General features: G+C 42.6%; 1 protein-coding gene across 15 annotated transcripts in view; it reads right to left on the bottom strand.

Moving 5' to 3' along the window:
- Positions 1–2,428: 2,428 nt before the first annotated feature.
- The window catches only part of LOC127218261 (F-box-like/WD repeat-containing protein TBL1X), a 153,866-nt gene continuing 143,944 nt past the window's right edge, over positions 2,429–12,350 (bottom strand). For all 15 annotated transcript variants that reach the window (XM_051179280.1, XM_051179283.1, XM_051179281.1 and 12 more), the window contains 5 exons: positions 11,779–11,853; positions 11,225–11,352; positions 9,994–10,159; positions 6,875–6,976; positions 2,429–5,789 (listed from right to left, as the gene is read on the bottom strand). In XM_051179280.1, coding sequence (XP_051035237.1) covers positions 5,763–5,789; positions 6,875–6,976; positions 9,994–10,159; positions 11,225–11,352; positions 11,779–11,853 — 498 coding nt within the window. In that variant the 3' untranslated portion in view covers positions 2,429–5,762. The remainder of the gene's footprint in view (positions 5,790–6,874; positions 6,977–9,993; positions 10,160–11,224; positions 11,353–11,778; positions 11,854–12,350) is intronic.

Here is a 12,350-nt window from a genome sequence, read left to right as displayed (position 1 = left end):
CTGAAGATGTGGTAACTGCTGAGGGAGTGCCTGCCACATTCTACAATGTGTAATATACCCTGGGATATTCATCCTCTTCAAAGGCTTATATCTTCCTGCTCTGTCCTACTCTAATACTTTCCCCTTTTGAACGATATAGTCTAAGATCTTCCCCATCTAATAGTTCTGACAAAGCCATGAGAGATTCTCTGGCCAAGCCCAGGATTTACACTCTAGAGTCTCGAACCCATTATCTGACTTCAAGCTAGTCATGAGAAATGAAATGGCCTGCACATATTTGGACAGATGAATGAAAACTAGCCAGGGACACCCTTTTAACCTGCTTGAAGCAAGCTGACACTGGCGAATTGTGAAGAGTTGGAACTTGCTGAACTTCCTCCACAGTATAAGGCATGTGGTATATTCCATTTCCCTTCCATCAAGGGCTATATGGGACTTTCTTCTTCTGCCCAAGAGGGTTCAGGCCTTCACCTTTGCCCAATTAAGCTGCAGAATTTTCTACTCTCACAAGAGGATCTCAGTGCTTCCTCTATTCCCAGGGGGCATTATTCCTTCCCATTTGATTGGAGGGAATGTAATATCTCTCTTTTTACCAAATTCTGCTCTGACCTTACCTATTTGTCCAAAGGGGTCTTAAACATTGATTTTGTGTGAAGCCTCATACCTCATCAAGCAGGCCTCAGCCATTCCCCTTGTCATTAAAAAGGCCTTAAACCAAGGGTAACATAAATCACTCCCTCTGCACAAAGAGAACAGAAGTAGGTCTATGATCTTTCTATTTTGACTAAGAGGACTTCAGACAATCCATTTTTGCTCAAGGATTGGAACATGCCATTCCGGTAAAGGGCCACTATGAACAAGGGGGCCTCAGACCTGTATTCACTGTTCAAGGGGGCTTCGGGCCTACCCTTCTGATGAAGGAAGCTTTAAAAGACCCTCTTATGTTTGTGATGAATTCACACCCACTTCATTCTAACAAAGATGGCACAGAGTGTCTGTCTCAGCAGGGTTAGCTAGGCAAATACTCTTAAGACCCATGGGACCTCAGACATTCTTGGTTTAGATTACAAAGCTGAACGAACTTGGCCATCTGCCTTCCAGGTGGTCATTAGAAATTAAATGTTCCCATCTTTCATTCATAGACCTGAACAACTGAAATAATTCTTGAAATGTACAACCACTCATCCTGTTTTAAGAGTATTGATTGTTATCTGACATGACTGGGAAATGCTGGAAGCTAATGTGGTAGTGCTGAACCTTTTTCTACCGTACAAGTTAACCTGAGACATTCATCTGCCCAAGGAATGGGGAAGTGTATTTTCCTATTCTGCCAATTCAGCTGGGGCATTTGCCCCTCTGGCCAAGGAAATTAACAATGCACCCCTTTCCCGAGTTCTCAGAATTTTTCTTTGACAAGATTATGCCCAATCCAACCTCTTCTTAAAAGATACACATTCCACATCTGATTAAGGTGCCACTGGAACTACCCCTGGGTCAGAGTTGGCTCCATTCCTTCCTCTAACATGGTGAATTGAAGACACTCCCTCTCCCAAGGGGGGTATGAAAACTTTCTTTGACAAAGAGGAACTTCCCCTTATATCCAAGGTGACATATGATTTGTCCCTGAGTCAGGGAGCATCAGACCTTGCCCATTACTCTATATAGTCTCAGATCATTCCCTTATATCCATGGGGGCCCAAGACCCATCCTTGAGATCTCAAATCTTCCCCTCATGTCCTAGGTAGTCAATACCTATGATAAAAAAAACTTCAGACCATTACGGCCAAAAATATGGCCATTATGGACTATGATAAAGAATTGGAACATGCGAGGGGGTCCCTAGCAAAGAGTTACTACCCAGTGTTCCTCAACTGCACAAGGTATGCAGAACTATTCATCTTTAGTTCAAGTGGATCTGGGATCTTTCTGCTTTACCTTACTCTGACTGACACTTTCTCACTGGGGCAACTGACCTTTTCCTTCTGCTCAAACAGGGCTTCACACCTACTCATATGATCTAAGTGTCTCAGATCTTCACCCTTATTCAAGTAAGCTTCAGATATCCCTGTAACCATGGGGGAGCTTAGAGTGTCCCTCTTCTATGATGGCCTCACATTAGCAGGTTATGGGGCCTAGGTGGCTGATTTAGATATGGGACTTTGTGAGTTTAAGCTTGTGCCACTTACTGATCTATGGGTACATAAGACATAAGCATGCTAACTCATACTCTTGCCACAGATGGGGCCAGGATCACAACCTCCACGATGAACTGTGCCTTATCAAACCAAGAGCCAAAATTAATCTTTCCTCTCTAAAGTTGTTTTGCCAGGTATCCTGCCACAGCAACAAGAAAAGCCATCCATTGTTCTCTCCTTCATTTGTCAGATACCAAGATGAAGCAAACAATAAGAAAAACACAGCCACTATGTTCTCTAATATCAAAATAGAGCAATTTATTCAAGACACTGAATATGATCTGTTGATTCTCTCTTGAAACAAATGAGCTACAACACACAAGGTGATTCTTTTTTTTTCTTCTTGAAGAGCGTGAGGGGTGACTGGGCGTGGGGGATAGAGGACAGGAGGGGAGGGGGGTATTGATGGTGCTTAACAGAAAGTGGAAAATGCTGAAAGAGGACCATGTCTGGCTGTACGTCTGACACAGACAATAAAAACTGCACAAGCCAGAATTCAAAACTTCAGTGAGCTGCGCAACAGACATTTATGCATTTGACAAGAAACAGAATGGGAAGGTAGAATGAAAGGTTTGAAAAGGGAAAAGCAACAAGGAACAAAGCAGATCCTTACATGTGACAAAGTGCACTTCACTTGGCTCCATGATCTATTTCTTAAGTCAGACAGAACAAAAAGTCAAGTCCTATGGTGTTGAGTGGGGTCAGAGAATTGTCCATCTGGCCCTTCGGTCCTCTACAGGCAGCATCCTGGATGTGCTGGGAATGGTGTGGTTACTTCAAACTCAAGGAAAAATACCTGTAAAGGCTGCTATGTCACTACACTGCTTTCAAAGTTGAATTTGGTCACAAGACTTTAACCATTCCTCACAATGTTTTAGGAGTTATAAACAATGTTAGGTAACAGCATTATACACGGGCCACCCCTTCACCACAAAATATGATGCACCTGCCCTGTGACAGCAGGGCAAATGGTGGCGTCCAAATGCTGGCCACCTTAGAAACAGCTATAGAATGAACTGTTTTATGGGGATGGACTTCAGGGGTGTGGGCTGCATTCTTCTGCTTGGTCCCCTCACGGCCAGCACTAAATTCCTGTCCATGTTTCCCTGCAAGGCCAGGGAATTAAATGGTCTTTATGTTTGTTCGTGTGTATATCGAACTTTTTTGTCCTAGTCTCACAGCCATTGACTCCAAAATAATTCTAATGTGGCTTAGATTCATCGGGGGTGTAGCCTGGACACCCAGAGATTGTCTGATGAATCCCTTATGTGCCATTTACCCATCACCATCGTATAGCAATGTGGAACTTGCCAAATGAAAGCCATATCCTTACAACAGGCTGACTTTTACCAGTTCATCTTCTATAGACATGAACAGAATTTTATTTGGGGAACAAAGATGGGATTTAGCTGGACTTTCAAAACTGTATTCTAAAGCTAAAGCAGTCTCAGGGCAGGAAAACATCATATGCACTTATGCAGAGACACCTGCTACAATCAAATTCTCAACAGAACTCAGGCTTTCTTTGCTAAGTGTTTAGGTGCCCGAGTCCAAACACACCGCTCAACTCAGTAACACAACACTTGGATTTTGAGGGCTCAAATAATGTACAAGTCAAAGTGGAGGCCCATTCACGATTCAGGTTCTTGGTCTTAACATTGGTCTCTTGTGCAGGAAGCGCCTCACTGTCCCTGCTGGCTGATTTCTGGCTCCACATATGGATACTTCCCTCTAAATAACACTTACCTAAGCTGCAGACTGGACCCTGCATACTGCCACTTGCAGCCCCACTGACTTGGCCCAGCCCCTTCTGTCTGTCCCTCTTTACTAATAAAAAAAAAAAAAAAAACCCAAGCCAGTGTTAAGTTATGACAAGAAGCAAACAAAGGTCACCTGATTCAATGATGGCAAATTTTACCAGGCACACAACGCCGTATTTAGCTGTTTTTCTTTTTTTGTTGTTGTTGTTTTTTGTTTTTTTTTTTTTGTTTTTTTTTTTTTTTTAAGAAAAATTCTTTCTTCATTTTCCTCAGTTTTTTTTTAAAGCTTTGTCCTAATCTTCTGTAAGAGGAACTGTGATGTGGGCAGAAATGATTTATGACATTCTACTTGGGTCATAATTCATTTTAGAATTCAAAGTCTCCCTTGATACTCTTTGTCTTCACGAGACTGAGGGACACAGGGGCCTTTGGGTAGGTTTTGCAAGATTCACCAAGCATACTCTTGATAAAGTGCCCATCTGTAGCTACACTGCTGTGAGAAAGAAATAGCTGGCAGGTGCCCTACAGCCACACTGTTGGTCACGGTGGCCTCTGCACTGTGTTCCTATTGGATGCTGAAGTAAATGTGCATCAAACAGTTCTGCTTGGTGCCAAACCAGTGGGCTCTTCCCCACAGCTGCCAAATAATCCCCTCATTCTTCCATAGGACGCTTCCCAATCCACGATTTTCCTAACTGCCTTTCTTGAAGCTGAAGGGAAAGGGGTAATTAGACACCTCAGACTCTGCCAGTGTCTTCTTAGTCTCTTAAATATGAATTTCACAAAACTCTCTATGTCTGATGGCCATTTTAGGATTTTAAAGTCATTTTAACATAAAAATATTTTTTTCAAAAAATACTCCAGGATCTTTCTCTTATAAGTCTTTTTTTTTTCTGTAAAAAGTCCCCCTCCCTGCCTTCTTACATAAAGCACTTACTATGCTCTGAAAGTGCCTTTGGGACCTAATGTGAAGCAACTATGAGAAAGGGACAGAGAGTAAGCGATGGGTAGGGGTGGGACGAGAGGGAAGGAGAGTGCTGTCCATCAAAGATCCATTGTGTGCATGTGGCCATACCTATGCAGGCTTTCATTAAAAGTGAGACCACACCAGAGCAAGGACATTAGAGGAGGAGTGGGGAGCAACAAGGGAGGACAGAAAGAATAAGCCAAAAACAGTTTCTATCTGTGGTGGGAGGCCCCCCAGACCACAGAATTTTAGCAGATAGAAAACCACCAAAGAAGGTTCTAGAAAATACAGCGTTGGGATTACAAAGTCACACGTTTCATTGGTACAAACCGGTCTTTTGGAGAGCAACTGTAGTATCCAAATTGATAGGAGGGAAATACCATGAGGGGCAGATTTTTCCTCCCTTTTGGTTTATCACAGCATTTTTCTTTTTTTTTTGTTTTTTGTTTGTTTGTTTTCTTTTTTAAACCTTTTCTCTATTTTTTGGCACAGCTTTATGTTCTTCCTTCCCTGTTCAATCATGAGAGCCTGTTCTGGATGGAAACCAAACCATGCACCATGTAGCTGATGGCTTCATCCTTCCCCAGCTGAGCATTCTAGGTGAAAACCATATTCCTGTGATACAACCATGTGTATGACTTTGTATTTGTTTGTGTTTTAAACTTCTGGATGCAGATTAGGGGGGAGGGAGGGAGAATCCTGTGGCCAGGGACAGGTGATTTCCAAGTAGACTCAAACAAGTCAAGTTCACACAGTTTGGAGCCCATCATAGGAAGGATGCTGCAATCCCACACATTCACTGCTGGTCCATTAGAATGGTTTTGTTTTCTACATTTTGTGTTACTTTCGGAGATCTAAAACACAGACCTGGAAGGAAAGATAAAGTGTCTGTTACTCTGAGAGATAATACCAGATGCCTTCAAATAGATGCTAGCAAGGCACAGCCTAGCCACCAACTTCATTCTTGAAAAGTTTTACCTGAAGGGTCGTGAAGAAAGAGAAGTCCTAAAAACAGGCTAGTTTCTAAACACCAGAACAACCAAACGCTAGCAAAGACCAGGGAAAGGAAAACCCAGGCCTTGGACCATGCCAGGAACTCAAAGTGACTAAGGTTGTCAGCAGGGGTCACAGACTAGATGCCTACATGGTGGACCAGATTACAAAAGATCTTGGGCCACACTAATGACTCAGTCCATTAGCCAGAATGCCCTTTGCCCTAGTGTTATTGCAACCTCAAGTTCAGAGGCAAATTAAATATTACATATGCTAGTGGACAATGATAATCCACAGAAACCAGGAGGCCTGTCTGATGGAAGCTATGGTTTTCATGACGATGTTTAGCCAGAACATGCACATGACAACAGAATAGGAAAAAGTTTCTCAGCCTATGTACTAATGATACTTGTGGCCAGATATTTCTTATCTATAGTGGGGGCATCCAGAGCATTTCAGGAGGCTTACCAGTATTCCTGGATTCCATCAGTGAAATGTTAATGGCACCCTGCACCGAAGTACTGACAACCTAGTATGGCTCTAGACATTCCTTAACACCCTGGGGTACACACAAGCTAAGAATAATCAAGTTTATTGACATAAAAGGCTATTTTTTTTTATTTTCTTCCTTCCTTTTTTTTGAGACAGATTTCTCTGATCTATAGGCCAGACTTGCCTCAAACTCAGAGATCTGCCTGCCTCTGCCTCCCAAGTTCTGGAATTAAAGGCACACCCAACCACCGCCTATCAAAAACGCTATTTTCAACCCAAACAGAAGCCTCCTTCATTCAGGCATGCCTGCACATGCAAATGGTATGTGGTAAGCACCCGTTAAGGTGATAAGGCTTAGCAGGACAGAAACCTCACAAGGCCTTTGGAAGTACATAGTGTTGGATCAGGGATCAGCTGCACTACAGCCCCCCCCCACCAACTCCCAGCAGACTAGAGGTGCCACTTACAGAGCCATCAGATGCACTGGCACCCACTTTGTCTCCTCGAGCATTCCAGCACACCTCAAATATGCCACCTGTGCCTCGGTAGCTGTGGACGAGACTTCCACTCTGAAAAGCAAAGTATTTGTCATAACTCAGAGGAGCCCCCGAAAATGAGAACAGTAAAAGGGGCACTCTTCTTCCAGAAACATCTAGCTGATCAAGGAGCTCTCAAGCACACAAAAATTAAAAGAATTTCCATACACACCCCAATCTATATAGAACTGCCACCATATTTCACCTAAAACCATGGCTATGCCAGCAAGTCCTCATGGTACTACAGAGTACAAGACAGTGCATTTCCATGAGATGATGCATACCTGCCAGAGGGGGAGCTTTAACTCATGACCTCCTCTTGACCTATTTCTTTTTTTATCTTCCACATTTCAGTGCTGCATTTAAATCTGGGGCATCAGGGTGCTAGGCAAGAGCTCTACCACTAAGCCACATTCTCTGCTTTCCCCAGTGGCTTTGCTAAGATGTCCTTTAGCTTCTGCAGATATCCAAGCACCATCTCACTAAGCAATCTTTTCTTGTCTCCTTCATAGGACTTGGATCAGCCCCCTGGGCTGAGGTCTTTCCACCTGTTCCAGCCCCTACCTAGTTCCTGTTCTGATTATTATCAAACTACATCTCACTCTGTCTCCTCAGAGCACTTGAGTGAGCACATACCCAGCCCATGAGCAATTAGACAATTACATGCATTAGCATGTCATGAAGTTATAACTTCCATCAATTTGGATATGTCGTTTGGAAGAATGAATATACACATTGGTACTGTGGTATGCTAGTGATTGTCTTGACATGTGTCACAAGAGGTTGGAAGCCGAGGTTTCTCAAGACTTGAAGAAATCAGTCCAGTTAAATGTCTTTATAAAATATGTATGAGAGGTCACTGTAATAGCTAATCTTGGTTGTTAACTTGGCCATGTCTGAATCAACTAAAACCCCAACTATCTGAGATGTGCCTGTGAAGCACTTTCTTGACTGGATCATTTGAAGTGGGAAGACCCACCCTAAATCTGGGCCACACTTTCTGGTGTTAGCGCACATAAAAAGACATGGAAGATGGGAAGCTTTTGTTGTTAGCCTACTTGCCCTTACTGGCAAGTTCATATAGCCCACTGCTAAGTAGACTGAAGACCAGTTGAGACATCTAGCCTTTGGACTGAACAACTACCAGATCTTGGTCTCTCTTTTGTGACCAGACAGCCACTGTTGGACTAGCCAGACCATGGTCTATAAGCCACTCTAACAAATCTCCTTTTGATATAGCTTCATTTTATCAGTTGTATTCCTCTAGAGAATCATGAACTGTATAGTCACTAACCACAGTCCTACTCATCAGTTATCTATAGCCATAAAGTGCTATGTCATACACATAGTTAATACATTTAGATAAATATTAGTTTCTGTTTACATAGAAAAAATAAAGAGTAGTATACACTGTGACTATGGACAACAGCAAGCCAACAATATATGTGCCTATAATAAGAGAATTACAGCAGGCTCTAAGATGCTACAAAATAATTAACTCTGTGCTCCCTTCATATGAACCTAACACTGTTGGACCTTTTCAGCATTCTACTCCTCTACAAAAAATCCACAATATAATAAACAAGCCTGCAATCCTAGCTACTCCAGAGGCTGGAGAAGGAAGGATTCCAAGTTTGAAGCGAACCTGCACTGTATCGTGAGTTCTATCTAGGGCCCTGGATTCAATCCTCAGTGGGACTGAGGGAGGGAGGGAAAACCAAAAAGACTAGCAACTGTTCCTAAAAAATTCACATTGTATTGTAACCAGTGTTGTGAGTCACCTAGTGGATGTATATGCACACCAGTTCTACATACATACTATGCCATCTTAAAGTTAATTGGTACCCATAGATTCTGATATCTACAGCGGGGCCTGGAGCCATCCCCTTAAAGATATTAAGGAGCACCTATATTTTTTTCATCTTGTTGGCACCTTTGAAGTGAGTTACCACTAGCAAAATCTGTTCTCTAAATAAGTACTCCTGTACATTTCTACCTTTTGTTCTGTTTTGCTACTCGATAATACAGCTCGGGCAGGCTTCAATCCTGATCATCTTGCTTCTACCTTTCCTGTGCCAGGCTGACAGACATCTATTGGCATATCCGGAGACATGTTGCTAACTTTGGGTTATGTCCCTGAAATGCTCATGGGAATCCTGGAACATGGCTTATTTACTGATTCCCCTGCCACAAGGGGGCATAAACTTAAGAATTCAAATCCTTCTAAATGTCAATCAATCAAAAAAGAATAAGAAAGTGAATTATATGAATGCGAAGCACTGAATCCTCCTGAGAATAAACAAATTGACGACTCCTTATTTTTAGTAATGTACCCAGTACCCTGACTACTTCTCAATTGGAATGATGACCAAGGGCTGAGCTGTAGCTCAGGGCCTGCCATCTCTAAGGCTCTATGTAGCATTCCCAGCACAAAAAAAGAAAAAGAACTGCCCAATGCAATACTTCCTCCCAGTCTACCCCACTAGTTCTTGTCTACATCTACTCTTGATAGAACTCTCTCAACCCTGTAAGGCTATATTGACTCCAACCTTGCCTTTTCAGTCCCTGCTGAAATAATCTAGAATTCATAGAGCTTGTATCAAACATAACAATTTCAAATGTGAAAATTTCAAGCTTCCTATTCCTTTATGCTCTGAATTGCTCCACAGTGAACAGAAGGAAGATCAAGTTGGCAGTCCCACAGTATCTCCCTGGGAAGGTTTTATGAAAGGCCACCTACAGGGTCTTCCTACAAACAGCAACATTTCTAAGGTGAGAAAACTAGGTCTTGCTTTTTCTCTAGCACTTGGGTCCATGCCATGCTAAGACAGCTCAACACAGTGGTTCCTCCAAGGGAGAATGCTCCCAAGATGACAAGCTGAAAGTTCTGGCTGGAGGTCAGATGGAAAAAGTCCAGAGGACTCCAGTCCTGTAGGACCCCACATCATTGGATACACACAGCAGGTCAAACAGCATCTGCCATTTCCATAGGGAGGCTCTACTCACTCCTGAGAGGAACTAAAAACATTCACAGGAAGTCAAGACATTACCTGAGTATTCCAGATATGGACACACTTGTCAAAGGACCCGCTGGCCAAATATTTCCCATCAGGGCTGAACGCCACACTGTAGACAGGCTCCTGATGCTTGGTCAGAGTGTGGATGCAAACGCCTCGCTCCACATCCCACAGTCGAACAGTAGAATCAAATGAAGCACTAGGCAGACAGCAGGGAAAACAACCACAGAAATGGGTTGGCTTTTCAAGATCTCTATGATATATCTCATGTAAATGTCAAGTATATTTGAAATATACTTGAATTTGCTTCAAGAGAATATTCTGGTGAGCACTTTCTCTCTAGAGAAAAGTAAAGCTGTCACCAGCCAGAACGCAGGACTTTGCACAAGCCAGGTAGGTGCTTTCCCACTTGGCCACTGTGTTCCCTCATCTCTGAACACAAAATGCTTTTGTGTACTATTCAACTAACTTTTCTAAAATACTATTATTGTTTATAACATACCCACTTGAACAACTATAAATCCATCCAGGTATAACTGGAAAAAAAATGTAGTGAAGATGTACTTCCACCTGAGAAATTCTAAACCCTCATGTGCATATACAATCACACTGACAAGAGTTACAGAGTTTAATTATTTTCAGATTTAAAGAGCAGTACATATCACAGGGCTGTCACTGTCTGGCTTTCCATTTCCATTTCAAGGGTCAATGTTTGTCCCTGATATGTATATACTATATGACAGATGGAAGTATCTCCCTAATCATTACAAATAAGACCCCATCTCAAACAAAACAGACAAAAACCACACACAAACACAAAATCGTATTGAACATATGCTTACTCTTTTGCTTGTCACTGTTATCTAAACAACATAGTCTAAGAAATATCCTGACAGCATTCTCACTGTATGGGCATTACAGGCTGTTTAGAAATAATTTAAAGTACAGGGGAATGCATTCAGAGGTTGTAGGCAAAGCAGATTAAGCATCCATGGATTCTGGTACCCACAGGGGGTCCCAGAAATATCTCCATGGATACTAAGGGAGTTTTACTTGAAACTAGTTGGCCCCCTTCACAGTGAATTCCCATTTTGTTCAGTTTGGAAGGGTTTTAGCCCTGCTATTTCTATGAGTGAGTCTGTCTTCCCAGCTGAGTCACTCACTAAGCAACAGGGAACAAAGCTACACAAAGGGAGGTGACAGTTGTGAGGTAGTGAAGCTGTGCTCAGTTAGGACACAGAGCTGTGAGGCTACCCTGCCTTACCTTGCTAACATGATGTTGGAGTTCGGGTTGCTGGTGGCTGGTCCTGTGGGACTCCACTTGATGGTATATATTTCTTTGCTGTGAGCTTGGAGGTCATGAACACACACATCCTGCTTCATACTCCAGATCTGGAAGAAGCATCGGCAACAGTGTGAGCTAAAACCATGCCTATAATTGAGAATGACTCAGCATCTTTCATTCTGGTGCACTTAAGGTATCACTGCTTAGGTGGCATGTCTGAGACAGGTTCATAATCCAGTAAGGAGTCCACCAGGCACATTAGAAGGTAGCTGTAAGGAAGTGGCAAAGAACAGAGGTAAGCTGAGTCTACAAGGATGCCGGTAGATAGGCCACAGTAAGGCTAGGTATCATAGTAGGAACTGTGCCCTAGATGTCAAAATTCCATGGAAGAACAAAACTTTAGAAACCAGGAAAATCATGGAGAAGAGACAGTAACAAAGTAATGGCCCAGGTGATTAGGGTGGTCAGGGCTGTGTGCCACACAAGGGTTTGTCTAGGATTAAGCACCTCATCCCCTTAAGAACCAACATTACCTTTAATGTCATGTCATCAGAGCAGGAGGCTAGCAACATTCCAGAAGGATCCCATTTGATAGCATTGACCTCATTCTGCAAGAGAAAACAGCATTTCAGAAAATCAGAGCCTTTGTGTAGAAAGGCTGGCATCCACCAGGGGGCAGGAGCATACTGCCAGTGCTGCAGTGTAAAGGACTCTTTGGGAGTTCACAGTATATCAAAGACCACAAAGCACAAGAACCCACCCACATGATTTTTCTTTCCTCAGTTTGCTTTTAACTCATCAAAAAAATACTGCCACATATTATAAAGGACAAGCCACATTTTCATCCATATTTCCTGAGGGAAATTTTCCTTATTAAGGAAACCAAAGGAAGAATTTGCATATAATAAGCATAGCTAATTCAATCAGTTATTATTTATGGCTGTTTGAGACAGAGACTTAATGTGCAGCACAGGTTAGCCAGGAGCTCCTTATATATCCCAGGATGGCCTGGAACTATCTTGTCAGCCTCCTGAGTATTAGAATTGCAGGCATGTAGCATCAAGCAGAGCCAAAAACTAGTTTCTTTTCTTTTTTTCTTTCATTC

The sequence above is a fragment of the Phodopus roborovskii genome, unplaced genomic scaffold (assembly GCF_943737965.1).
Source record: "Phodopus roborovskii unplaced genomic scaffold, PHOROB, whole genome shotgun sequence".
Taxonomy (NCBI): domain Eukaryota; kingdom Metazoa; phylum Chordata; class Mammalia; order Rodentia; family Cricetidae; genus Phodopus; species Phodopus roborovskii.
Note: the sequence above shows the minus strand (reverse complement) of the source record. Positions and strands in the feature narration are given on the sequence as shown.